The sequence below is a fragment of the Coregonus clupeaformis genome, chromosome 8 (genome assembly GCF_020615455.1).
Source record: "Coregonus clupeaformis isolate EN_2021a chromosome 8, ASM2061545v1, whole genome shotgun sequence".
Taxonomy (NCBI): domain Eukaryota; kingdom Metazoa; phylum Chordata; class Actinopteri; order Salmoniformes; family Salmonidae; genus Coregonus; species Coregonus clupeaformis.
Window position 1 is genome coordinate 60,536,343 of NC_059199.1, and position 27,986 is coordinate 60,564,328.

At 45.0% G+C, this 27,986-nt stretch overlaps 1 protein-coding gene across 1 annotated transcript in view; it reads left to right on the plus strand.

Annotated features, from left to right (window-relative positions):
• The window catches only part of LOC123491486 (DNA-directed RNA polymerase II subunit RPB1-like), a 163,982-nt gene that overhangs the window by 41,509 nt on the left and 94,487 nt on the right, over positions 1-27,986 (plus strand). Inside the window, exon 2 of the mRNA XM_045222296.1 lies at positions 15,187-15,939. Within this exon, the coding sequence (XP_045078231.1) occupies positions 15,187-15,939 (753 nt within the window). The remainder of the gene's footprint in view (positions 1-15,186; positions 15,940-27,986) is intronic.

Sequence of the window (27,986 nt, forward strand, 5' to 3'; positions counted from 1 at the left end):
TGATGGTCTCTCAACGGCCTCAGTTGACACGTACTAACCCCCAACTTCCAGGCTCCCCTCGAACAGCAACACTTTCCTCACTGCAGCCTGCCTGGAGGAAAAAAAAACTCCATACCAGAAAAAGTAAAGAACATAAAAATTATGCATTTTAATTTGAAGCCTTGCCTTACAGCACGCACGCACGCACACACACACACACACACACACACACACACACACACACACACACACACACACACACACACACACACACACACACACAAAGAAGAGACAAGCTATATAATATCTTGCCTGCTGCATGGCTGCTTTATGGCTCCAAGATAACGTCTATTCCACGTTGGTTCAACATCATTTCATTGAAATTACGTGGAAACAACGTTGATTCATCCAGTGTGTGCCTAGTGGATAGTGATCATGGTGTCTGTGTTCTGAAAGTGTGGAAAGGCTTCCTGTCCTTGATACAGGATGATATCATAGGCGCCCAACAGAGGAAAACATTCGGACACAAGGACAGACTACTTGATCTCGTCCAATAACAAACACTCATTTTAGCTTTCTGGCGTAAAACGTTTTGCTACGGTGTGGCACTAATGATCACAGCCCTGAGTGTGTCTCAGTGTTTGCAGAGAGATGGATGTGATACAACAGACTGAGGAAAAACCAAAGGCAAATGCAGAGGAGGGTAGAACATACATTTACATGTCTCTCTGGTTGTGTTCCAGAGCCCTAGGGCACTACCTTTGACTAGGGTCCATAGGTTGCCTTTTGGGACACACTTTCTGTATCATGCCTGATCGCCTGGTGCCTTTTATATTAATCAAATCAAACGTGGAGGTAAAATCATTAAGTCTGTTGGTCGAAAGACAGAGGGAGAAGGAGAGAGAGACAGAGGGAGGAGGAGAGAGAGAGACAGAGACATGGAGGAGGAGAGAGAGAGAGACAGAGGGAGGAGGAGAGAGAGACAGATGGAGGAGGAGAGAGAGACAGATAAAGATGGAGGAGGAGAGAGAGAGACGGAGACAGAGGGAGGAGGAGAGAGATATACAGAAGGAGAGAGAGAGAGAGAGAGAGAGAGAGAGAGAGAGAGAGAGAGAGAGAGAGAGAGAGAGAGAGAGAGAGAGAGAGAGAGAGAGAGAGACAGAGACAGAGACAGAGACAGAGACAGAGACAGAGACAGAGACAGAGACAGAGAGAGAGAGACAGATGGAGAAGGGGTCAAAGAAAAGCACTCAAATGCAATGGTCATGTCTTTATTTTATGAATGAACTCCAGAGATCTCTAGGGACAGGCTCCTGGTTTTGTCTTCTTCAGCAGAGCTGCCTCTCATAAGGCTACTGGTTTGTTCTGCCTTGCCTACACACGGCACTCGTGTTTGGAGACTAAACGATCAAAGCTTATCTAGTCAAATCAAAGCTTATTTATTTATTTGTTGATTATCAAACATTACATTAGCTGTATAACAATTAAGATTAATTTAATCTCTTGACATTTTGGAGCTCATCACTGAACAGGCTCCTCATCACGTTGGAGCTCATCGCTGAACAGGTTCTTCATCACGTTGGAGCTCATCACTGAACAGGCTCCTCATCATGTTGGAGCTCATCACAGTATAATAAAAGATAAGTTGACGAAGAACAAATTGCTCCATAAGCTGAAAGAAACCCAAAGAAAAGAGAACACTGAAATACTGGTGTTTTATTAATTGGGACAATTAATTTCACATTCAGTCTTACACTTTCACTGAACAAGCTCCTCATCACGTTGGAGCTCATCGCTGAACAGGTTCTTCATCACGTTGGAGCTCATCACTGAACAGGCTCTCTCTCTCTCTCTCTCTCTCTCTCTCTCTCTCTCTCTCTCTCTCTCTCTCTATCTCTCTCTCTGTCTCTCTTTCTTTCTCTCTGTCTCTGTCTCTGTCTCTGTCTCTGTCTCTGTCTCTGTCTCTGTCTCTGTCTCTGTCTCTCTCTCTCTCTCTCTCTCTCTCTCTCTCTCTCTGTCTCTCTCTCTCTCTCTCTCTCTCTCTCTCTCTCTCTCTCTCTCTCTCTCTCTCTCTCTCTCTCTCTCTCTCTCTCCTTTTCCCTAGCTCTACGTCTTTTCATTCTCCTCCCATTTTGAAATTTAGTAAATTAGCAGACGTTCTTATCCAGTCCGACTTACAGTGGTGAGTGCATACATGTTCGTTTTGTTTCTTCTTCTTCGTACTAGTCCCCTGTTGGAATCGAACAAGCCCAGACAATCACAGAGAAATAAAGAAGATGAACACAGTCATAATTCAACTCTGCTATCGGCCCTGTGCACCAACCCTGTCTTTCGTCACGCTAAATGGGATTATCTGTGGCCAGGGGAGCCGCTGCGGGCCCCAGTTTCCTTCTTTTACATTGATAGTAAATCAGAGGTTGTTCCCCAGCCTCCTCCATCATGGTTCTACTATCTCTGGCTGCAGTAAAGGCCTAGCGTTAGAATGAAGCTACACCAATGGGAGAACAGTAAACAGGAAGAGAATGAACTGTGTTTGGACATTAACCTAAATGACCTCACTTTAGAATGTATATGAGGTATTTGTTTTTAATTTAGGGTTAGGATTAATTGTAAATTAAACGGTTACGTTTAGAGGTAAAGTGGTTTAATTTCTGGCTAAGTTTATGATTAAAATAAAATGTGGTGCTTAGAATGATGGCTAGATTCACGTGGGAGATGACTACAGGGCTCTAGAGCCCCTCCCATTTCCCATTAGTCTTTGTCTTCCTAGCCCAGTAAGACAACTGGTTGAAAACACACACAATCACTTACACACACTGTCTAACACAAAAAACTGGTTGAAAAACATTGTGTCGTTATTGTGTGAAATAATGTTTTCGACCAGTTTTTCTCCTGTCTTACTCAGGTTTTGATCATTTCCACGTATTCTTATTGATGATTATCTGAAGGACAAACCGGAAAAATAAAAAAACACAAACAACATCACGTAGGGTCCCCAGGGTCAAAACATTAACATCTACGTAGGTCCCCAGGGTCAAAACATTAACATCTACGTAGGTCCCCAGGGTCAAAACATTAACATCTACGTAGGTCCCCAGGGTCAAAGTGAGCCAGCCGTGTTATCGGCTCAGATAAGGTGAAATGTGAATTTGAATTATGAGGAGATATATTTACACACAGACACCCAGATACATATAATTACCCCTGAAATGCCTGGGAGACTCCTCTGTATGTTTGCGTGAGTGTGTGTGAAAGACCGGCTACAAGCATTAATCAAAATGGTGTTCATGCAAGGTTACTATTTCCCCTCGCCATGGCAACATAGCCCTGTTTATACCTGGTTCTAACAGGCATCCTTCTTCCTGATCTTCTCCACATTCTGATTGTGCCCACATTTTCAGACAGATGTAGGTGATTAAAAGACGCATTGTGATCTGATTTGTGATCAGATCTTCCTGACCGCCTCCGGAGGTAGTCAGACACGCATTGTGTCTTACAAGTGTAGACGGATCTGGACAATCTCTCTCTCTCTCTCTCTCTCTCTCTCTCTCTCTCTCTCTCTCTCTCTCTCTCTCTCTCTCTCTCTCTCTCTCTCTCTCTCTGTCTCTCTCTCTCTCTCTCTCTCTCTCTCTCTCTCTCTCTCTCTCTCTCTCTCTCTCTCTCTCTCTCTCTCTCTCTCTCTCTCTCTCTCTCTCTCTCTCTCTCTCTCTCTCTCTCTCTCTCTCTGCTCTCTCTCTCTCTCTCTCTCTCTCTCTCTCTCTCTCTCTCTCTCTCTCTCTCTCTCTCTCTCTCTCTCTCTCTCTCTCTCTCTCTCTCTCTCTCTCTGCTGTTCAACTTGAGGATTGGTCATATCAGCAGCAGAGTGGATCTTCATCCTGACCACCGTATGCTGCTTCCGTACGCTGCTTTGACAAAGGAAATAGATTACCACAGGACACATCATCCCATAAGCCTGTCTCTTCAGACATGACAACACAGTGCTGATTACAGTTTTTCTCGATTGCTAAGACACATTTCTTGAAAGCTGCTCTCCTTTTCTCTTAACTGTGAACACAAAACCCAATTTTCAAGCTACATTCACAAAACCTCAGACTCTTCTTGCAAAACCAAACTTTCACCTCAAAACAGTTCAATCTGTGCTCAAAACTGAACTATGTTGTCAAATCGTGCCCCGAGTCAATCAAAATAAAAAACACTACTGAACAGTCACTAAACACTACGTAGAAAAATAGAAAACACAATGCTCAGGACATGAAGCTGGAGAAATAAATGTTTGTTTGTTCACTGTAGGCTAAATGCATGTTGCAAAACAAAAAAAAACTGTGCATTTAGCACTTGTACAAAAACACAAAACAGAAATCTTGTGCATTTACATGTAGCACTTGTAAAAACAAACAGAAATCTTATGCGTTTGCCACTTGTGTACAGTAAGCCCATGTAAAAATAAAGTACAGAAATATACAAATAAGTGCATTACTCAGCCACAGCATCATGTCTCCGTACTGGGTCAGGCCACAGGACTTCATCCACATCACAGGCCACATTTTGTCTGGCCAGGCAACGGGGAAAAAAAACCTGGCATGCCGTATCCAGGCTTGGCATGCCTCCACACCTATGTCACCACAGGCAAGTCCCATGGCTTGCAGGAGATTTACCCTGGTGTAAGGTTGGCGTTCATATACCTTCCACCGCCATGAGGAGAAGAATTCCTCAATGGGGTTTAGGAAAGGGGAGTACGGTGGAAGGCAAAGATTGATAAAACCTTGGTTCATATTGTACCACTCTCTAACCTGGAGGGCTCTGTGAAAACTCACATTGTCCCAAACAACAACATAGATGGGATGCTCATCCTGCTGCCCTAACAAAGCATCTCGCATGTGATTGAGGAAAATGAGGAGCTGGTGAGTGTTGTAGGGCCCCAGGTTGGCATGATGGTGGACAACCCCATGATTGCTGATGGCAGCACATAATGTGACATTGCCACCACGCTGCCCAGGAACACCAACAATGGCCCGATGGCCAATCACATTACGGCCTCTCCTTCTCCTTTTGGTGAGATTAAACCCAGCTTCATCCATGTAGATGTATTGATGGGGTCTTTCCATTGCATCCAGTTGAAAAACCCTCTGTAGAAATAGATATAGTTTTGTAAGTGATACGGAAAAAAGTGATTTAGGCCACTACAGTAAATCACTACTTAGAGTAATCAACATTGAATGTGGGAATCTTTGCTCTTTGACTCTGTCTGAGTTGCGATCAAAGGGCACTCTGTATAGCTGTTTCATGCGCAGTCTGTTGCGCTTGAGGACACGATCAACAGTAGAGAGGCTGACACTGTTGATACCCTCAAAATGTAAATGGTCCTCAATGATCTTCTGCTGAATTTCGCTCAGTTTAATGGCATTTTTCTTACGGACCATATCAACAATTAGGGTCTCTTGGTGTGGGGAGAACATACCTGTCCTCCCACCCCCATGTGGCAGTCTTTCAATTCTACAAAAAGAGAACATGGAGTTACAAAAAATATACATGGAATACTAGGCCTACAAACAGTTAGACCAACCCTCCATTACAATACTACAGTACATTGGTACAGTGATGTACTGAAACATATATTCACTTACAGTATACTGTGGTACAGTATATAGTATGTCATACAGTAATTGCTGTCAACATTTACATACTGTACTATAATGTCAAAAAAAGGTAATTACCTGTTCTCTTCTCTAAATCTTCGGATTATGGTGGACACAGTGAATCTACTGATGTTTGGTTGTACCCTTTGTCCAGCCTCCCTCATGCTCATACCATGGACAAGAACATGGTCAATCACAGTAGCTCTGATTTCATCAGATATTACTGTTCTTTGTCTTCGCTGACCACCTCGACCACCTCTCACACGAACTCTTCCTCTCAGATTTCTATCAATTGTAGGGCCTCACAAACCAGTGCTCTCTAAACTGGCTTACTGTATATGTTCCCTCACATCATTAGCCACAAGTGTGATCAATTTTGAGTTGTTGTGTTCAAGTGGTGATACCTGTGCTCTAATTGTGTTTGACTTTTGTCACATGTGCTCACCATTATGCAGCACGGGTGCATCACAATGAAAATGTGTTGGCAAGTTGTGTCTAAACAGGTGAAAAGTGCTTATGGTTTTGCCAAAAGAGTGATTGATTCAATCAGTGGGTTCAGGCAACTGAGCATTTGGTTCAGACAATAGGGTTTAGTGTTTTAGCAATTGAGAAAAACTGTAGTCAGATACCAATTCCTGGATCTTCTGGTTCTCTGTTTGGTTCCTCACCGTGGCCAGGTCTGTGTGGTTACTGCCTGCATTAGCTCTGAGCCTCAGCCCAGTTCATACTGTGCTGCCTCAGCCCGGTTGTCTGTCTCTCCCCATCATAGCAGACAGGATACAATTCTATCGCACAGTTTCTGTTATTCCAATACCCATTGTCTTCGATCACAACACAGCACTGGCTGGAACTAAAATTGTTTGGTTCATTTGCATACCAGTTACCGTACTCAGTCCCGTCGGTGGTAGTAATCACTGTTGTCTAAGGACCACTCCCAGCAGTTCATGTCGTCATAAAGCCCTATCCAGGCCCTGTCCTTGTAACCACTGGAACCAACAGTAACTTGTCTCAGTCTGTTCATGTCCTCTGTGTTGTCTATGGTGGCCAGGTCAATGTACTTCTCTCTGCAGTAACTCTGAGCTTCAGCCCAGGTCTTCTTTTTCTTCACAAACTGATACTCATGAGAGGAGGAGAGTGTGTTATTGTTTCAGATGCTCTCTCTCTCTCACACAGACACACACACACACACACAGACACACACACACACACATCACTCTGTGAGCTCTGACCTGAGAGGAGGAAGACAGTCACTCTGAGCTCCATGTTCCCTGTAAAATACAAACAGAGAACAACCATCACTGACCTCTCTTTCACCCAGACAGAACAACCGTCACTGACCTCTCGTTCACCCAGACAAAACAACCATCACTGACCTCTCTTTCACCCAGACAGAACAACCGTCACTGACCTCTCGTTCACCCAGACAGAACAACCGTCACTGACCTCTCTTTCACCCAGACAGAACAACCGTCACTGACCTCTCGTTCACCCAGACAGAACAACCATCACTGACCTCTCTTTCACCCAGACAGAACAACCATCACTGACCTCTCGTTCACCCAGACAGAACAACCATCACTGACCTCTCTTTCACCCAGACAGAACAACCGTCACTGACCTCTCTTTCACCCAGACAGAACAACCATCACTGACCTCTCGTTCACCCAGACAGAACAACCATCACTGACCTCTCTTTCACCCAGACAGAACAACCATCACTGACCTCTCTTTCACCCAGACAGAACAACCGTCACTGACCTCTCTTTCACATCAGTAATGGTGAAGAAGCTAGCTCAGCTATTTGGATGGTGCTACACTACTGAACTAAATGGGATTTAAAGATACAGATCACCTTAAAAACTTCACATTTGCGGTCCAAAATTATTAGCTAAATGTACAATACAATACAATACTATACTATACTATACTATAACTATACTATACTATACTATACAATACTATACAATACTATACAATACTATGCAATACTATGCAATACTATACAATACAATACAATACAATACTATACTATACAATACTATGCAATACTATGCAATACTATGCAATACTATACAATACAATACAATACAATACAATACAATACAATACTATACTATACTATACAATACTATGCAATACTATGCAATACTATGCAATACTATACAATACAATACAATACAATACAATACTATACTATACTATACTATACTATACTATACAATACAATACAATACAATACAATACTATGCAATACTATACAATACTATGCAATACTATGCAATATAATACAATACAATACAATACTATACTATACTATACTATGCAATACTATGCAATACTATGCAATACTATGCAATACTATGCAATACTATGCAATACTATGCAATACTATACAATACTATGCAATACTATACTATACAAAATACTATACTATACTATACTATACTATACTATACTATACTATACTATACTATACAATACTATACTGTACTATACAATACTATACAATACTATGCAATACTATACAATACTATGCAATACTATACTATACTATACTATACTATACTATAATATACAATACAATACAATACAATACTATACAATACTGTGCAATACTATACAATACTATGCAATACTATACAATACTATATTATACTATAGCGATAAAGAGGGATAACTAAATGACAGCAGGTTTGATATTTAGAGCAAATTCCGAACAGTAATCCTACAAACACACATTTATTAAAAAATAAAAACATCAAGAGAATATTCGATTTTCACTTCATGTAGGAATTATATGCATTACTTCCAATAAAAGCAGTAAATAATACAAACAGCAAATAATTGAAAGGCATTCATCAAATTGAAGATCAAACCAAATAATTAGCTGTTTTCCACCAACTGAGTTTTATTGAGTCACAAAACATTTATTTGAAAAAGTCACAATATTCATGTATTCTTACCTTTGGCACTTGCAAAGGTGATCCAACAAAGCTATTGAATTTGCTACTGTGATTGTAAGAAAACGACTATAGTTTCCCTACGGGGCCTAGAAAGAAACAACCAAGTATCACAATGCAATTTTATCACGACTAGTTGAAACAGTGACATTATATATCATATCATCTGCCCCCACGGTGGCATTGGGACCTGCCAAACCGCAGACAGGAAGACGCAGAGCCTACTGTCTGGAAGACAGCCCATCCATCCCTCAGAGTGAGTGAGTGAGTGAGTGAGTGAGTGAGTGAGTGAGTGAGTGAGTGTGTGTGTGTGTGTGTGTGTGTGTGTGTGTGTGTGTGTGTGTGTGTGTGTGTGTGTGTTTCTAATAGCTTGTTTTCGTGTATTCGTGCCAGATCTGGGTTCAAATACTATTTAAAATATCTCAGTTACTTTCCCATACATTCAAAGTAAGTATTCAGGTATTTTTTATTTTTTAAAGACAAGTCGTTGAATATTTCAATGTATTTGGAAATACACTTGGAAAGTATTTGAAAAACTGAAATACAATGACTCAAATACACTCCCATGCATTTATCCCAGGTTTTTGAAAATGTGATTTGAAATATGTATTCGAACATACTGTCAAATACAATTTAGCAGACAACGTTATTAAAAAATATATTATTTATTTAAAAAATATATATTTTATTTTTACAAAATATTATTTCTTTTTACAAAATATATGTTCTTAAAAAAAAAAAAAAACTCTCTCTCTCTCTCTCTCTCTCTCTCTCTCTCTCTCTCTCTCTCTCTCTCTCTCTCTCTCTCTCTCTCTCTCTCTCTCTCTCTCTCTCTTCTCTCTCTCTCTCTCTCTCTCTCTCTCTCTCTCTCTCTCTCTCTCTCTCTCTCTCTCTCTCTCTCTCTCTCTCTCTCTCTCTCTCTCTCTCTCTCTCTCTCTCTCAATTTCAATTCAATTTAAGGGCTTTATTGGCATGGGAAACGTATGTTAACATTACCAAAGCAAGTGAAATAGATAATAGATAAATTAAACAGTAAACATTACACTCAGAAGTTCCAAAAGAATAAAGACATTTCAAATGTCATATTATGTATATATACAGTGTTGTATCAATGTGCAAATAGTTAAAGTACAAATGGGAAAATAAATGAACATAAATATTAGTTGTATTTACAATGGTCTTCTCTCTCTCTCTCTCTCTCTCTCTCTCTCTCACACACACACACACACACACACACACACACACACAAATTAAACCACCATCTCTCTGCGTGTGGGAGACAGAGAAAATATCACCATGACAACACACATCACGTAGCCTCCCAACTCAGGTCTCCCACCCCCCATATACACAGTCCCCCCCCTCCTCTCTCTCTCTCCCTCCTTCTCCCTCCCCCTCTCTCGATCCCTCTCTCTCATCTTTCCCTCTAGGGAGATGTAAATTGTAGGGAGATGGGTTATATAGGTTATGTAGGGGATGGGTTATGTAGGGGGATGGGTTATGTAGGGGGATGGGTTATGTAGGGGGGTGGGTTATGTAGGGGGATGGGTTATGTAGTGGGATGGGTTATGTAGTGGGATGTACCATGTAGGGGGATGGGTTATGTAGGGGGATGTACTATGTAGCGGGATGGGTTATGTAGGGGGATGGGTTATGTAGGGGGGTGGGTTATGTAGGGGGATGGGTTATGTAGGGGGATGGGTTATGTAGGGGGATGGGTTATGTAGGGGGATGGGTTATGTATGGGGATGGGTTATGTAGGGGGATGGGTTATGTAGGGGATGGGTTATGTAGGGGGATGGGTTATGTAGGGGGATGTACCATGTAGGGGGATGGGTTATGTAGGGGGATGGGTTATGTAGGGAGATGGGTTATATAGGTTATGTAGGGGATGGGTTATGTAGGGGGATGGGTTATGTAGGGGGATGGGTTATGTAGGGGGATGGGTTATGTAGTGGGATGTACTATGTAGGGGGATGGGTTATGTAGGGGGATGGGTTATGTATGGGGATGGGTTATGTAGGGGGATGGGTTATGTAGGGGGATGGGTTATGTAGGGGGATGGGTTATGTAGGGGGATGGGTTATGTAGGGGATGGGTTATGTAGGGGGATGGGTTATGTAGTGGGATGTACCATGTAGGGGGATGGGTTATGTAGGGGGATGGGTTATGTAGGGGGATGGGTTATGTAGTGGGATGGGTTATGTAGGGGGATGGGTTATGTAGGGGGATGGGTTATGTAGGGGGATGGGTTATGTAGGGGGATGGGTTATGTAGGGGGATGGGTTATGTAGGGGGATGGGTTATGTAGGGGGATGGGTTATGTAGGGGGATGGGTTATGTAGTGGGATGTACCATGTAGGGGGATGGGTTATGTAGGGGGATGGGTTATGTAGTGGGATGGGTTATGTAGGGGGATGGGTTATGTAGGGGGATGGGTTATGTAGGGGGATGGGTTATGTAGTGGGATGTACCATGTAGGGGGATGGGTTATGTAGGGGGATGGGTTATGTAGTGGGATGGGTTATGTAGGGGGGATGGGTTATGTAGGGGGATGGGTTATGTAGTGGGATGGGTTATGTAGGGGGATGGGTTATGTAGGGGGATGGGTTATGTAGGGGGATGGGTTATGTAGGGGGATGGGTTATGTAGTGGGATGGGTTATGTAGGGGGATGGGTTATGTAGGGGGATGGGTTATGTAGTGGGATGGGTTATGTAGGGGGATGGGTTATGTAGGGGGATGGGTTATGTAGGGGGGTGGGTTATGTAGGGGGGTGAGTTATGTAGGGGGATGGGTTATGTAGGGGAATGGGTTATGTAGGGGGGTGGGTTATGTAGGGGAATGGGTTATGTAGGGGGGTGGGTTATGTAGGGGAATGGGTTATGTAGGGGGGTGGGTTATGTAGGGGAATGGGTTATGTAGGGGGGTGGGTTATGTAGGGGGATGGGTTATGTAGTGAGATGTACTATGCAGGGAGATGTAGTATGTTGGGGGTGGGTTATGTAGGGAGGGTGGGCTCTTGTAGCAGACTGAACTGAACGTGATGTGAATTACCCTCCTCTCAAAAATTCCACCCCAATGGCTAACCTGATGGGTAACCTGATGGGTTGCATGTAGGTATTTGCCAGTGTCTTTTCAGGTGGTCAAAGTTATTCCACTAACCCCAACTAAGTCTTCCTCTAGGACAGGGATGGGTGACTGGCGGTCAATTTCCCCCCTCAGTCACTGACAGTCACTCAATTAGTCTATGTCAGCTAAAATGTTTTAGATTGGTAAATGTTAAATGTTAAATCTTCTCTCCGCCCAACGGCAAAACATTTGTAGGATTGCAGCAAACTCGCTTTAAAACTGCAACATTTTCTCTAAGCCCCATGGCAAAATGTATAGAATTGCAGGAAATGTACACTAAAACATTTTTTTTCTCTCCGCTGTCAAGAAGGGGGGGCTAAAATGTTTTCCTCACAAAGTTGCCCATCCCTGCTCTAGACACTGTGTAGAAACTGGAGGCTTAAGCTTTATGGGGGATTTAAGAAATATTTTATTGTGGATCAATAGATTGGATTTGGGGAGTAATGCAACAGGATTTTTGTGGCTACATTTCAACAGTCTAAAGTGGCTTCCTGTCACGCCCTGACAGGGGACTCTTATATGTTGAGTCAGGGTGTGAATATTCTATGTTGTGTATTTCTATGTTGGTGTTCTATTATGTGTAGATCTATGTTGGCTGGTGTGGTTCCCAATCAGAGGCAGCTGTAGCTCGTTGTCTCTGATTGGGGACCATACTTAGGCAGCCTATTGGCACTAGTGGGTTGTATGATCTTGTTCCGTGAAAGGTATGTTGTTTGTGTCTACCTTGGACATCACGTTTCGGTTTGTTTATTGTTTTGTCGTTGTGTTTATTAAGTTTAAACATATATGCATATCACGCTGCGCCTTGGTCTGACCCGTCAATCAACGAACGTGACAGAAGATCCCACCAAACGAGGACCAAGCAGCGTGTCCAGGAGCAGACAGCCTGGACATGGGAGGAGATCCTGGAAGGAAAGGGTTCCTGGACATGGGAGGAGATTCAGGCCGGGATGGATCGCCGTCCTTGGGAGGAGACAGTGGAGGCGCGGTATAGAGAGGAGCAGCGGCAATGCAGAGGACGCCGGTCGAGGAGGAAGCCCGAGAGACAGCCCCAAGAAAATGTTGGGGGGGTGCTAAAAGGGTGGTTGGCGGAGCCTAGCGTTAGAGCAGAGCCAACTCCCCGTACTCACGTGAGGAGGTGTGTGACTGGGCAGGCTCCGTGTTATGCGGAGCTACGTACTGTGTCGCCAGTGTGCCGGCACAGTCCTGTACGTCCTGTGCTGGCACCACGCACGTGCCGTGCGAAGATGGGCATCCAGCCAGGACGGGGTGTGCCGGCTCAACGCTCCTGGTCTCCAGTACGCCTCCTCGGTCCCGCATATCCTGCGCCGGTTCTACGAGCTGTATCGCCAGTACGCGTGCACAGCCCAGTGCGTCCTGTGCCAGCGCCCCGCACGTGTAGTGCGAAAGTGGGTAGCCAGCCAGGATGGGTTGTGCCAGCTCTCCGCTCCAGACCTCCAGTCTGCCTTCGCAGTCCGGTCCGGCCCGTTCCTGCTCCTCGCACCAAGCCAGTGGTGCGCGTCGCCAGCCCGGCCCGGCCTGTTCCTGCCCCTCGCACCAAGCCAGTGGTGCGCGTCGCCAGCCCGGTCCGGCCTGTTCCTGTCCCTCGTACCAAGCCAGTGGTGCGCGTCGCCAGCCCGGCCCGGCCTGTTCCTGCTCCTCGCACCAAGGCAGTGGTGCATGTTCCTAGTCCGGTTCGGCCCGTGCCTGCTCCTCGCACCAGACCAGTGGTGAGTGTGTCCAGTCCGGCACGGCCCGTGCCCGTTCCACCGGTGCCTGGTCCGGCACCAGTCAGCAGCTCCAGTCCGGAGCCAGAGCAGTCCACTCCACCGGTGCCTGATCCAGCTCCGGTCAGCAGCTCCACTCCGGAGCCAGAGCAGTACGCTCCACCGGGGTCCAGTCCAGATCCGGTCAGCGGCTCTAGTCCGGAGCCTGAGTAGTCCGCTCCACCGGTGCCCGGTCCAGCTCCGGTCAGCGGCTCCAGTCCAGACCCAGACGTCAGCCCCTCTCCAGGTTCGGGGTCTTCCACACCAGGGTACAGACAGGGCTTGGAGTATAGTGGGAGGAAGGAGAGGGGAAGCAGCGCGCCGAGGTCCAGACCAGACCAGGGGCGCAACAGGGAGGCGGAGAATAGGTGGTGGTCACGCCCGGAGCCGGATCCGCCTCCGAGGCGGAATGCCCACCCGGCCCCTACCCTGTTAAGTAAATGTTGTGCGGTCGGAGTCCACACCTTTGGGGGGGGGGGTACTGTCACGCCCTGACTGGGGACTCGTATATGTTGAGTCAGGGTGTGTATGTTCTATGTTGGTGTTCTATTATGTGTAGATCTATGTTGGCCGGTGTGGTTCCCAATCAGAGGCAGCTGTAGCTCGTTGTCTCTGATTGGGGACCATACTTAGGCAGCCTATTGGCACTAGTGGGTTGTGGGATCTTGTTCTGTGAAAGGTATGTTGTTTGTGTCTACCTTGGACTTCACGTTTTGTTTTGTTTATTGTTTTGTCGTTGTGTTTATTAAGTTTAAATACACATGTATGCATATCACGCTGCGCCTTGGTCTTGACCCGTCAATCAACGAACGTGACACTTCCACTCCTTTTTTCCTCTTATTCATTTGGAAGGATGCAAGAAGGATGCAAGAATGATGCAGAATGACTCCACTCCATTTCTCTCTACTTCTCCCCCCCCTTCTCCGCGCCTCCCCTTTGCTGTGGTTCAGAGCCTGATCTGTAACAGATCATAGTAAAGGGCAACTCTTCCCTCTGGCATTTATCTTTCATCTACACTTCTACCTCTCTCTCTCTCTCTCTCTCTCTCTCTCTCTCTTTCTCTCCTCATCTCTCGCTCACCTGCACACTCTCTTTTTCTCGCTCACTCACTCACTCATTCATTCACTCACTCACTCACTCACTCACTCATCCACTCTCAAATCTCACAGTAGGGAGGATGAGACAAAGAGGTGTGTCAGCCGAGCTCGATGGAATGGATTAGCTTGTTAGGCGTGCCGGGAGGATGGTGAGCTCTCTCTGTCTCTGTCTCTCTCTCTATCTCTACCTCTCTCTCTCTCTCTCTGTCTCTGTCTCTCTCTCTATCTCTACCTCTCTATCTCTCTCTCTCTATCTCTCTACCTCTATCTCTACCTCTATCTCTATCTCTATCTCTATCTCTATCTCTATCTCTATCTCTCTCTCTCTCTCTCTCTCTCTCTCTCTCTCTCTCTCTCTCTCTCTCTCTCTCTCTCTCTCTCTCTCTCTCTCTCTCTCTCTCTCTCTCTCTCTCTCTCTCTCTCTCTCTCTCTCTCTCTCTCTCTTCATCTCACTACATATTTTTTTCTCTCCTTAACTCTCTCTTACTTTCCCTAATATCTCCCTCGATCTATTTCTCCCAGTTCTCTCCCTCTTCCATTCTGCCTTTTCTCTTTATCTTTCATTCCATCTTCACCTCCCCTGTCCTCCCTGTCCTCCCACCCCATCTCTAAACCAGGGTCTCCCTCCCACCCCATATCTAAACCAGGGTCTCCCTCCCACCTCATCTCTAAACCAGGGTCTCCCTCCCACCCCATATCTAAACCAGGGTCTTCCTCCCACCCCATCTCTAAACCAGGGTCTCCCTCCCACCCCATATCTAAACCAGGGTCTCCCTCCCACCTCATCTCTAAACCAGGGTCTTCCTCCCACCCCATCTCTAAACCAGGTTCTCCCTCCCACCTCATCTCTAAACCAGGGTCTCCCTCCCACCCCATATCTAAACCAGGGTCTTCCTCCCACCCCATCTCTAAACCAGGGTCTCCCTCCCACCCCATATCTAAACCAGGGTCTCCCTCCCACCTCATCTCTAAACCAGGGTCTTCCTCCCACCCCATCTCTAAACCAGGTTCTCCCTCCCACCTCATCTCTAAACCAGGGTCTCCCTCCCACCCCATCTCTAAACCAGGGTCTCCCTCCCACCTCATCTCTAAACCAGGGTCTCCCTCCCACCTCATCTCTAAATCAGGGTCTCCCTCCCACCCCATCTCTAAACCAGGGTCTCCCTCCCACCCCATCTCTAAACCAGGTTCTCCCTCCCACCTCATCTCTAAACCAGGGTCTCCCTCCCACCCCAAATCTAAACCAGGGTCTCCCTCCCACCCCAAATCTAAACCAGGGTCTTACTTCCACCTCATCTCTAAACCTGTTATCGTCCCTGTTGCTAATCCTGTTGGGATCAGGAGTCTGGAGGAGGGAGAGGCTTCGGGAAGTGTGACAGAGCCAAACGTAACGAAATCAACTTCACGCCAATCCAATCTGGGTCACAGAGAGAGAGAGAGAGTGTGTGTGTGTGTGTTTGTGTGTGTGTGTGTGTGTGTGTGCGTGTGCGTTTGCGTGTGTGTGTGTGTGTGTGTGTGTGAGTGTGCCATCTGTCTTGACAAGATTATTGGAGTCGGACAAGAAATCAGACTGGGCCAGATTAGATATGAATATAGGGCAGGAGAGAGGGGGAGTAGAGAAAGTGAGAAAGAGAGAGAGAGAGAAAACGAGAGAGGGGGAGGAGAGAGAGAGAAGGGGAAGAGGAAGAACAAGGGGTATGAGAGAAAGAGAAAGATCGAGACGCCATCAAAAGGAACATAAAATTCGACATCCAAATTAGGATCTGGCTAGAAATACTTGAATCAATTATAGAACCCATTGCCCTTTATGGTTGTGAGGTCTGGGGTCCGCTCACCAACCAAAAATTCACAAAATGGAACAAACACCAACTTGAGACTCTGCATGCAGAATTCTGCAAAAATATCCTCCATGTACATCGTAAAACACCAAATAATGCATGCAGAGCAGAATTAGGCCAATAACCAGCTAATTATCAAAATCCAGAAAATATCTGTTAAATTCTACAACCACCTAAAGGGAAGCGACTCCCAAACCTTCCATAACAAAGCCATCACCTACAGAGAGATGAACCTGGAGAACAGTCCCCTAAGCAAGCTGGGTTGGCGCCCCCCCCTTGGTTTGTGCTGTGGTGGAGACCTCTGTGGGCTATACTCGGCCTTGTCTCAGGATTGTAAGTTGGTGGTTGGGGATATCCCTCTAGTGGTGCGGGGGCTGTGCTTTGGCGGAGTGGGTGGGGTTATATCCTTCCTGTTTGGCCCTGTCCGGGGGTTTCTTCGGATGGGGCCACAGTGTCTCCGGACCGCTCCTGTCTCAGCCTCCAGTATTTATGCTGCAGTAGTTTATGTGTCGGGGGGCTGGGGTTAGTTGGTTATACCTGGAGTACTTCTCCTGTCTTATCCAGTGTCCTGTGTGAATTTAAGTATGCTCTCTCTAATTCTCTCGTTCTCTCTTTCTCTCTGAGAACCTGAGCCCTAGGACCATACGTCAGGACTACCGGGCATGATGACACCTTGCTGTCCCCAGTCCGCCTGGCCTTGCTGCTATTCCAGTTTCAACTGTTCTGCCTGCGGCTACGAAACCCCTACCTGTCCCAGACCTGCTGTTTTCAACTCTAAATGATCGGCTATGAAAAGCCAACTGAGAGACCTGAGCCCTAGGACCATACGTCGGGACTACCGGCCGTGGTGACTCCTTGCTGTCCCCAGTCCGCCTGGCCTTGCTGCTATTCCAGTTTAAACTGTTCTGCCTGCGGTTATGGAACCCCTACCTGTCCCAGACCTGCTGTTTTAAACTCTAATGATCGGCTATGAAAAGCCAACTGAGATTTATTCCTGATTATTATTTGACCATGCTTGTCACTTATGAACATTTTTGAACATCTTGGCATGGTTCTGTTATAATCTCCACCCGGCACAGCCAGAAGAGGACTGGCCACCCCTCATAGCCTGGTTCCTCTCTAGGTTTCTTCCTAGGTTTTGCCTTTCTAGGGAGTTTTTCCTAGCCACCGTGCTTCTACACCTGCATTACTAGCTGTTTGGGGTTTTAGGCTGGGTTTCTGTACAGCACTTCGAGATATTAGCTGATGTAAGAAGGGCTATATAAAATAAAATTGATTGATTTATTGATTGATCCTGGGGCTCTGTTCACAAACACAAACAGACCCAGGACAGCAACACAATTAGACCGAACCAAATCATGAGGGAAAAAAAGAGAATTACTTCACTGTTATTAAAACAAGACCCAAATGGCAAATATAAAGATCCAGTCTATCTAAAAAAACTGGAGGCCTTTTACACTTTAATGTGATGCAAAAATACTAGCGAAATGCATAGCACTCAGAATTAAAAAGGTTCTACCAGATGTTGTTCATCCTGATCAGACAGGTTTTTTACATGGACGATACATTGGAGATAATATAAGATAAGTACTGGAAACAATAGAAAAACATTAATCATCTAGGAAGCCAGGCCTGGCATTTATAGCGGATTTTGAAAAGGCCTTTGATCAAGTAAGACTGGATTTTATTTTTAAATGTCTGGATTTTTTCAATTTTGTTGAGTCTCTTATAAAATGTATAGCAACCCCAGGTGTAAAATAGTAAATAGCGGCTACTTCTCAGAGAGTTTTGAATTGTCAAGAGGAGTTCAACAAGGGTGTCCGCTGTCACCATATCTATTCGTTATGGCCATCGAAATGCTAGCTATTAAAATCAGATCAAATAACACCATTAGAGGATTAGAAATCCAAGGCTTAAAAACAAAGGTGTCCATGTATGACGATGACTCATGTTTTATAGTAAGTCCGCAAACTAGATCCCTGCAATGTCTCATTGAAGATACTTTTCTGGACTCTCTGGACTCAAATCTAATAATGATAACTGTACAATATTACGTATTGGATCTTTAAAAAAAATACAACTTTTGTATTACCCTGCAGTTTACCTATAAAATGGGCTGACGGTGAAGTAGACATACTTGCTAGTTCGGGTCCCCGTTTTTGAGCTTGTGGGAGATCTGTCAACGTGCCCGTGAGCAGGGCGTTGACCCTGGTTGCTTCTGTGGCTCACTCTGGATGGGAGTCTGTTAGATGACTGAATGTAATGTAAATGTTGAGTGGCTTCAATGCAAGTAGATTTAATGTTTTAATAGTCAATATAAAAAATATATACAAAAAATAAAATAAAAAGATAATTACTTAACACATTGGAAATAATTAATAAAACAACAGAGCAAACTAAGTCATGTTTTCCAGAGGGGTCAAATACTTATTTCCCTCATTAAATGCAAATGAATTTATAAAATTCTTGACATGTGTTTTTCTGGATTTTGTTGTTGTTATTCTGTCTCTCACTGTTCAAATAAACCTACCATTAAAATTATAGACTGATCATGTATTTGTCAGTGGGCAAACATACAAAATCAGCAAGGGATCAAATATTTCTCTCTCTCACTGTACAGTGCATTTGGAAAGTATTCAGACCCCTTCATTTTTTCCACATTTTGTTACGTTACAGCCTTATTCTAATATGACTTAAATTACATTTCCCCTCATCATTCTACACACAATACCCCATACTGACAAAGCGAAAACAGGATTGTCCAAATTTTTGCAAATAAAATAAAAAACAGAAATACCTTATTTACATAAGTATTCAGACCCTTTGCAATGAGATTCGAAATTAAGCTCCATTGATCATCCTTGAGATGTTTCTACAACTTGATTGTGGTAAATTCAATTGATTGAAACATGATTTGGAAAGGCACACACCTGTCTACATAAGGTCCCACTGTTGACAGTGCATGTCAGAGCAAAAACCAAGCCATGAGGTCAAAGGAACTGTCCGTAGAGCTCCGATACAGGATTGTGTCGAGGCACAGATCTGGGGAAGGGTACCAAAACATTTCTGCGGCATTGAAGGAATTCAAGAACACATTGGCCTCCAACATTCTTAAATGGAAGAAGTTTAGAACCACCAATACTCTTCCTAGAGCTGGCCACCCGACCAAACAGAGCAATCAGGGGAGAAGGGCACTATGGCCACTCTGACAGAGCTCCAGAGTTCCTCTGTGGAGATGGGAGAACCTTCCAGAAGGACAACCATCTCTGCAGCACTCCACCAATCAGGCCTTTATGGTAGAATGGCCAGACGGAAGCCACTACTCAGTAAAAGGCACATGACAGCCTGCTTGGAGTTTGCCAAAAGGCACATAAAGGACTCTCAGGCCATGAGAAACAAGATTTAACTCTTTGGCCTGAATGCCAAGTGTCACGTCTGGAGGAAACCTGGCACCGTCCCTACAGTGAAGCATGGTGGTGGCAGCATCATGATGTGGTGATGATTTTCAGTGGCAGGGACTGGGAGACTAGTCAGGATCGAGGGAAAGATGAACGGAGCAAAGTACAGAGAGAACCTTGATGAAAACCTGCTCCAGAGCGCTCAGGACCTCAGACTTGGGCAAAGGTTCACCTTCCAACAGAACAATGACCCTAAGCACACAGCCAAGACAACGCAGGAGTGGCTTCGGGACAAGTCTTTGAATGTCCTTGAGTGGCCCAGTCAGAGCCCGGACCCGATTGAACATCTCTAGAGAGACCTGAAATTAGCTGTGCAGCGACGCTCCCCATCCAACCTGACAGAGCTTGAGAGGATCTGCAGAGAAGAATTGGAGAAACTCCCCAAATACAGGTGTGCCAAGCTTGTAGCGTCATACCCAAGAAGACTCAAGGCTGTAATCGCTGCCAAAGTTGCTTCAATAAAGTACTGAGTAAAGGTCTGAATACGTATTTAAATGTGATATTTCAGTTTTTAATTTGTTATAATTTTGCAACAATTTCTAAAAACCTGTCTTTGCTTTGTCATTATTGGGTATTGTGTGTAGATTCATGAGGGGGGGGGGAAACTATTTAGTCCATTTTAGAATAAGGCTGTAACGTAACAAAATGTGGAGAAAGTCAAGGGGTCTGAATACTTTCCGAATGCACTGTACAGTGAAAATGTAACATTAACATAATTAAAGTTATACCATTACAGATAGCACTCATGACACGTCTTTCTTGGCCCATATTTGGCAAATGAAGATGTTTTCTTGTGATAATGTATAGTCCAAATGTAACATTAGCAGATGAAGGAAAAAATGAGAATGGGGGCGTGCTCAGTCCTCTTTTTTTTCCTGTAGTCCACAATCATCTCCTTTGTCTTGGTCACGTTGAGGGAGAGGTTGTTGTCCTGGCACCACATGGCCAGGTCTCTGACCTCCTCCCTATAGGCTGTCTCATCGTTGTCGGTGATCAGGCCTACCACTGTTGTGTCGTCTGCAAACTTAATGATGGTGTTGGAGTCGTGCCTGGCCATGCAGTCATGGGTGAACAGAGAGTACAGGAGGGGACTGAGCACGCACCCCTGAGGGGCCCCCGTGTTGAGGATCAGTGTGGCAGATGTGTTGTTACCTACCCTTACCACCTGGGGGCGGCCCGTCAGGAAGTCCAGGATCCAGTTGCAGAGGGAGGTGTTTAGTCCCAGGATCCTTAGCTTAGTGATGAGCTTAGAGGGCACTATGGTGTTGAATGCTGAGCTGTAGTCAATGAATAGCATTCTCACGTAGGTGTTCCTGTTGTTCAGGTGGGAAAGGGCAGTGTGGAGTGCAATAGAGATTGCATCATCTGTGGATCTGTTGGGGCGGTATGCAAATTGGAGTGGGTCTAGGGTTTCTGGGATAATGCTGTTGATGTGAGCCATGACCAGCCTTTCAAAGCACTTCATGGCTACAGACGTCAGTGCTACGGGTCGGTAGTCATTTAGGCAGGTTATCTTAGAGTCCTTGGGCACGGGGACTATGGTGGTCTGCTTGAAACATGTTGGTATTACAGACTCAGTCAGGGACATGTTGAAAATGTCAGTGAAGACACTTGCCAGTTGGTCAGCACATGCTCGGAGTACACGTCCTGGTAATCCGTCTGGCCCTGCGGCCTTGTGAATGTTGACCTGCTTAAAAGTCTTACTCACATCGGCTACGGAGAGCGTGATCACATAGTCATCCGGAACAGCTGGTGCTCTCATGCATGCTTCAGTGTTGCTTGCCTCGAAGCGAGCATAGAAGTGGTTTAGCTCGTCTGGTAGGCTTGTGTCACTGGGCAGCTCGCGGCTGTGCTTCCCTTTGTAGTCTGTAATAGTTTTCAAGGCCTGCCACATCCGACGAGCGTCAGAGCCAGTGTAGTACGATTCAATCTTAGCCCTGTATTGACTCTTTGCCTGTTTGATGGTTCGTCGGAGGGCATAGCGGGATTTCTTATAAGCGTCCGGGTTAGAGTCCCGTTCCTTGAAGGCGGCAGCTCTACCCTTTAGCTCAGTGCGGATGTTTCCTGTAATCCATGGCTTCTGGTTGGGGTATGTACGTACGGTCACTGTGGGGACGACATCATCGATGCACTTATTGATGAAGCCAGTGACTGATGTGGTGTACTCCTCAATGCTGTCTGAAGAATCCCGGAACATGTTCCAGTCTGTGCTAGCAAAACAGTCCTGTAGCTTAGCATCTGCGTCATCTGACCACTTTTTTATTAACCGAGTCACTGGTGTTTCCTGCTTTAGTTTTTGCTTATAAGCAGGAATCAGGAGGATAGAGTTATGGTCAGATTTGCCAAATGGAGGGCGAGGGAGAGCTTTGTATGCGTCTCTGTGTGTGGAGTAAAGGTGGTCTAGAGTTTTTTTCCTCTGGTTGCACATTTAACATGCTGGTAGAAATTAGGTAGAACGGATTTAAGTTTCCCTGCATTAAAGTCCCCGGCCACTAGGAGTGCTGCATCTGGATGAGCGTTTTCCTGTTGATTTATGGCCTTGTACAACTCATTCAGTGCAATCTTAATGCCAGCATTGGTTTGTGGCGGTAAATAGACAGCTATGAAAAATATAGATGAAAACTCTCTTGGTAAATAGTGTGGTCTACAGCTTATCATAAGATACTCTACCTCAGGCGAGCAAAACCTTGAGACTTCCTTAGTATTTGATTTTGTGCACCAGCTGTTGTTTACAAATATACACAGACCGCCACCCCTTGTCTTACCGGAGTCAGCCGTTCTATCCTGCCGATGTAGCGTATAGCCCGCTAGCTGTATGTTATCATTGTCGTCGTTCAGCCACGACTCGGTGAAACATAGGATATTACAGTTTTTAATGTCCCGTTGGTAGGATAACCGTAATCTTAGGTCATCCAATTTGTTATCCAGTGATTGAAGATTGGCTAATAGGATTGATGGAAGAGGCAGTTTACTCGCTCGCCGTCGGATCCTTACAAGGCACCCCGATCTACGTCCACGATATCTCCGTCTCTTCCTCACGCGAATGACGGGGATTTGGGCCTTGTCGGGTGTCTGCATGATATCCTTCGCCGCCGCCTCGTTGAAGAAAAAATCTTCGTCCAATACGAGGTGAGTAATCGCTGTCCTGATATCCAGAAGCTCTTTTTGGTTATCAGAGACGATGGCAGAAACATTATGTACAAAATAAATTACAAATAACGCGGAAAAAGACACATAATAGTACAAATGGTTAGAGGGCTGTAAAACGGCAGCCATCTTCTCCGGCGCTGTATATAGACATAATATGACATTTGAAATGTCTTTATTCCTTTGGAACTTTTGTGAGTGTAATATTTACTGTTCATTTTTTATTGTTTATTTCACTTTTGTTTATTATCTACTTCACTTGCTTTGGCAATGTTAACATATATTTCCCATGCCAATAAAGCCCTTTGAAGTGAATTGAGTTGAGAGAGAGACAGAGAGACAGAGAGACAGAGAGAGACAGAGAGAGACAGAGAGAGAGAGAGAGAGAGAGAGAGAGAGAGAGAGAGAGAGAGAGAGAGAGAGAGAGAGAGATAGAGAATTCTAAGCCATTAGAGCATTCTATGCCATTAAAAGGAACATTAAAATAAATCGAAATTCCAATTAGAATCTGGCTCAAAATGTTCCAATCAGTTATAGAACCAATTGCTCTGTATGGCAGCGAAGTATGGGGTCCGCTCTCTAATAATGAATTTACCAAATGGGACAAACATCCAATCGAAATGCTGCATGCAGAGTTTTGCAAGACTGTATTGTAAGTGCAAAGAAAAACTCAAAATAACACATGTAGAGCAGAATTGGGCCAATACCCCCTCCTTATTCTAATAGAAAAAAGAGCCATCAAATTTTACAACCATCTAAAAACAAGTGACCCCAAAACATTCCTAAAAACAAGTGAGCCCAAAACATTCCATCACACAGCTCCACTATGTCAAGAGATGAAACAAGAGAAGAGTCCCCTCAGCCAGCTGGTTCTGAGGCTCAGTTCACTAACCCAAACCAACCTCATAGAGCCTCAGGACAGCACTCAGAAAATCTGGCCCAAACAAATCATCACAAAGCAAAAATAAAAATATATCACCAATTGGAAAGACACCACTAAAGATCAAAGTAAACTTCAATGCTATTTGGCTCTAAACAGACAGTACATGGTGGCAGACTATCTGACCACTGTGACTGATAGAAAACTGAGGAAAACAATGACTAGGTACAGACTCAGTGAGCACAGTCTGGCTATAGAGACCGGTCGTCACAGGCAAACCTGGCTGCCCAGAGAGGACAGGCTGTGCTCACTCTGCCCCCGGGGAGAGGTAGAGACAGAGCTGCATTTCCTATTACACTGTGACAAACACACAGACCTAAGAGAATATGTATTATCATTCAGTGCAAAGAATTTGAAACTATAAAAGATGAAAAATCAAATATTTATTGGGTGAAAAGCCAAAATGTGTCCTCCTGCCACAACCTGAGGGATAGCCAGTGAAAAGTGTAATGTTATGTCAATTATATTTCCCATTTTGGTTTTGTTTTGGCTGTCATACTATGTCATGTGTCCTCTCAGTCATGTTGAGACTGGTCGACTACTATTGCTTTAATGTATTGTTATTCTCATTAATATTGTTGTTGTAGTTGCTGTTAATGGTAATCCCATTTCCACTACTACTATTATTATTGCTGTTGGTCCCACCATTTTTGTTATATGTATATTTTGACAATTTAACTTGCCATGTCAATAAAGTCTATTGAATTGAAATTGAATTGAATTGAGAGACAGAGAAAGACAGAGAGACAGAGACAGAGACAAAGAGAGAGAGAGAGAGAGAGAGAGAGACAAACTGACTCAGCCAAACTGTTGTTTTTTCAATGAATGTTGGGCTCAGAGTGTTTATATTTGGGTTTGTGTGTATAAAATATTTGAGTTTATGTGTTTCTAAATATACTGTAAGTTTGTATGTGCCTGTGTGTTGTGTGTTTGTGTGTGTGTGTGTTGTAATTGTTTGCATGTTATGTGTGTTTATGGATGTGTGTGTGTGTGTGTGTGCGTGTGCATGTGCGTGTATGTGCATGTGTGTGTGTGTGTGTGTGTGTGTGTGTGTGTTTGGGCATGTGTGTGTGTGTGTGTGTGTGTGCATGGTTGTGTATAAGGTTTATTATGCAGGTAGGATCGACAGTTGACCCTCGAGACAAAAGAGTCGAATGAGAGTCGATCATATTGCCATGGCAACTGGGTCCTTCTTCCTCTCCATTTCATCCCTTGCTCCCCTATTCCTCATCCCTCACTCCTCTCCTTCACCCCTTGCTCCCCTATTCCTCATTCCTCACTCCTCTCCTTCATCCCTCGATCCTATCCTTCATCCCTCACTTCTCTCCTTCATCCCTCGATCCTGTCCTTCATCCATCACTCCTCTCCTTCATCCCTCACTCCCCTCCTTCATCCCTCACTCCTCTCCTTCATCCCTCGATCCTATCCTTCATCCCCTCCTTCACCCCTTGCTCCCCTATTCCTCATCCCTCACTCCTCTCCTCCATCCCTCGATCCTATCCTTCATCCCTCACTCCTCTCCTTCACCCCTTGCTCCCCTATTCCTCATCCCTCACTCTTCTCCTTCATCCCTCGATCCTATCCTTCATCCCTCTCCTTCATCCCTCACTCCTCTCCTCCATCCCTCGATCCTATCCTTCACTCCTTGCTCCCCTATTCCTCATCCCTCACTCCTCTCCTTCATCCCTCACTCCTCTCCTTCATCCCTCATCTTCATAATTTTCCTCCTACATTTTCATACTGGCCCCCCGTGGGAATCGAACCCACTACCCTGGCGTTGCAAACACCATGCTCTACCAACTGAGCTACATCCCTGCCGGCCATTCCCTCCCCTACCCTGGACGACGCTGGGCCAATTGTGCGCCGCCCCATGGATCTCCCGGTCGCGGCCGGCTACGACAGAGCCTGGATACCTCTGGCTATATGGTCTATACCTCTGGCTATATGGTCTATACCTCTGGACTATATGTTCTATTCCTCTGGGCTATATGGTAAATACCTCTGGGCTGTATAGTCTATTCCTCTGGGCTATATGGTCAATATGGTGTACAGTGAGGGAAAAAAGTATTTGATCCCCTGCTGATTTTGTACGTTTGCCCACTGACAAAGAAATGATCAGTCTATAATTTTAATGGTAGGTTAATTTGAACAGTGAGAGACAGAATAACAACAACAAAATCCAGAAAACGCATGTAAAAAATGTTATAAATTGATTTGCATTTTAATGAGGGAAATAAGTATTTGACCCCCTCTCAATCAGAAAGATTTCTGGCTCCCAGGTGTCTTTTTTATACAGGTAACGAGCTGAGATTAGGAGCACACTCTTAAAGGGAGTGCTCCTAATCTCAGTTTGTTACCTGTATTAAAGACACCTGTCCACAGAAGCAATCAATCAATCAGATTCCAAACTCTCCACCATGGCCAAGACCAAAGAGCTCTCCAAGGATGTCAGGGACAAGATTGTAGACCTACATAAGGCTGGAATGGGCTACAAGACCATCGCCAAGCAGCTTGTTGAGAAGGTGACAACAGTTGGTGCGAATATTCGCAACATGGAAGAAACACAAAATAACTGTCAATCTCCCTCAGCCTGTGGCTCCATGCAAGATCTCACCTCGTGGAGTTTCAATGATCATGAGAACGGTGAGGAATCAGCCCAGAACTACACGGGAGGATCTTGTCAATGATCTCAAGGCTCTGTCGTAGCCGGCCGCGACCGGGAGACCCATGGGGCGGCGCACAATTGGCCCAGCGTCGTCCAGGGTAGGGGAGGGAATGGCCGGCAGGGATGTTGGTAGAGCACGGCGTTTGCAACGCCAGGGTTGTGGGTTTCGATTCCCACGGGGGGCCAGTATGAAAAAATATAATGTATGCACTCACTAACTGTAAGTCGCTCTGGATAAGAGCATCTGCTAAATGACTAAAATGTAAATGTAAATGTAAGGCAGCTGGGACCATAGTCACCAAGAAAACAATTGGTAACACACTACGCCGTGAAGGACTGAAATCCTGCAGTGCCCGCAAGGTCCCCCTGCTCAAGAAAGCACATATACATGCCCGTCTGAAGTTTGCCAATGAACATCTGAATGATTCAGAGGAGAACTGGGTGAACGTGTTGTGGTCAGATGAGACCAAAATCGAGCTCTTTGGCATCAACTCAACTCGCCGTGTTTGGAGGAGGAGGAATGCTGCTTATGACCCCAACAACACCATCCCCACCGTCAAACATGGAGGTGGAAACATTATGCTTTGGGGGTGTTTTTCTGCTAAGGGGACAGGACAACTTCACCGCATCAAAGGGACGATGGACGGGGCCATGTACCGTCAAATCTTGGGTGAGAACCTCCTTCCCTCAGCCAGGGCATTGAAAATGGGTTGTGGATGGGTATTCCAGCATGACAATGACCCAAAACACACAGCCAAGGCAACAAAGGAGTGGCTCAAGAAGAAGCACATTAAGGTCCTGGAGTGGCCTATCCAGTCTCCAGACCTTAATCCCATAGAAAATCTGTGGAGGGAGCTGAAGGTTTGAGTTGCCAAACGTCAGCCTCGAAACCTTAATGACTTGGAGAAGATCTGCAAAGAGGAGTGGGACAAAATCCCTCCTGAGATGTGTGCAAACCTGGTGGCCAACTACAAGAAATGTCTGACCTCTGTGATTGCCAACAAGGGTTTTGCCAGCAAGTACTAAGTCATGTTTTGCAGAGGGGTCAAATACTTATTTCCCTAATTAAAATGCAAATCAATTTATAACATTTTTTACATTAGTTTTTCTGGATATTTTTGCTGATGTTCTGTCTCTCACTGTTCAAATAAACCTACCATTAAAATTATAGACTGATCATGTTTTTGTCAGTGGGCAAACGTACAAAATCAGCAGGGGATCAAATACTTTTTTCCCTCACTGTATACTTCAAGCCTATATGGTATATACATCTGTTCAATATATGGTCTACAGTTGAAGTCGGAAGTTTACATACACCTTAGCCAAATACATTTAAACTCAGTTTTTCACAATTCCTGACATTTAATCC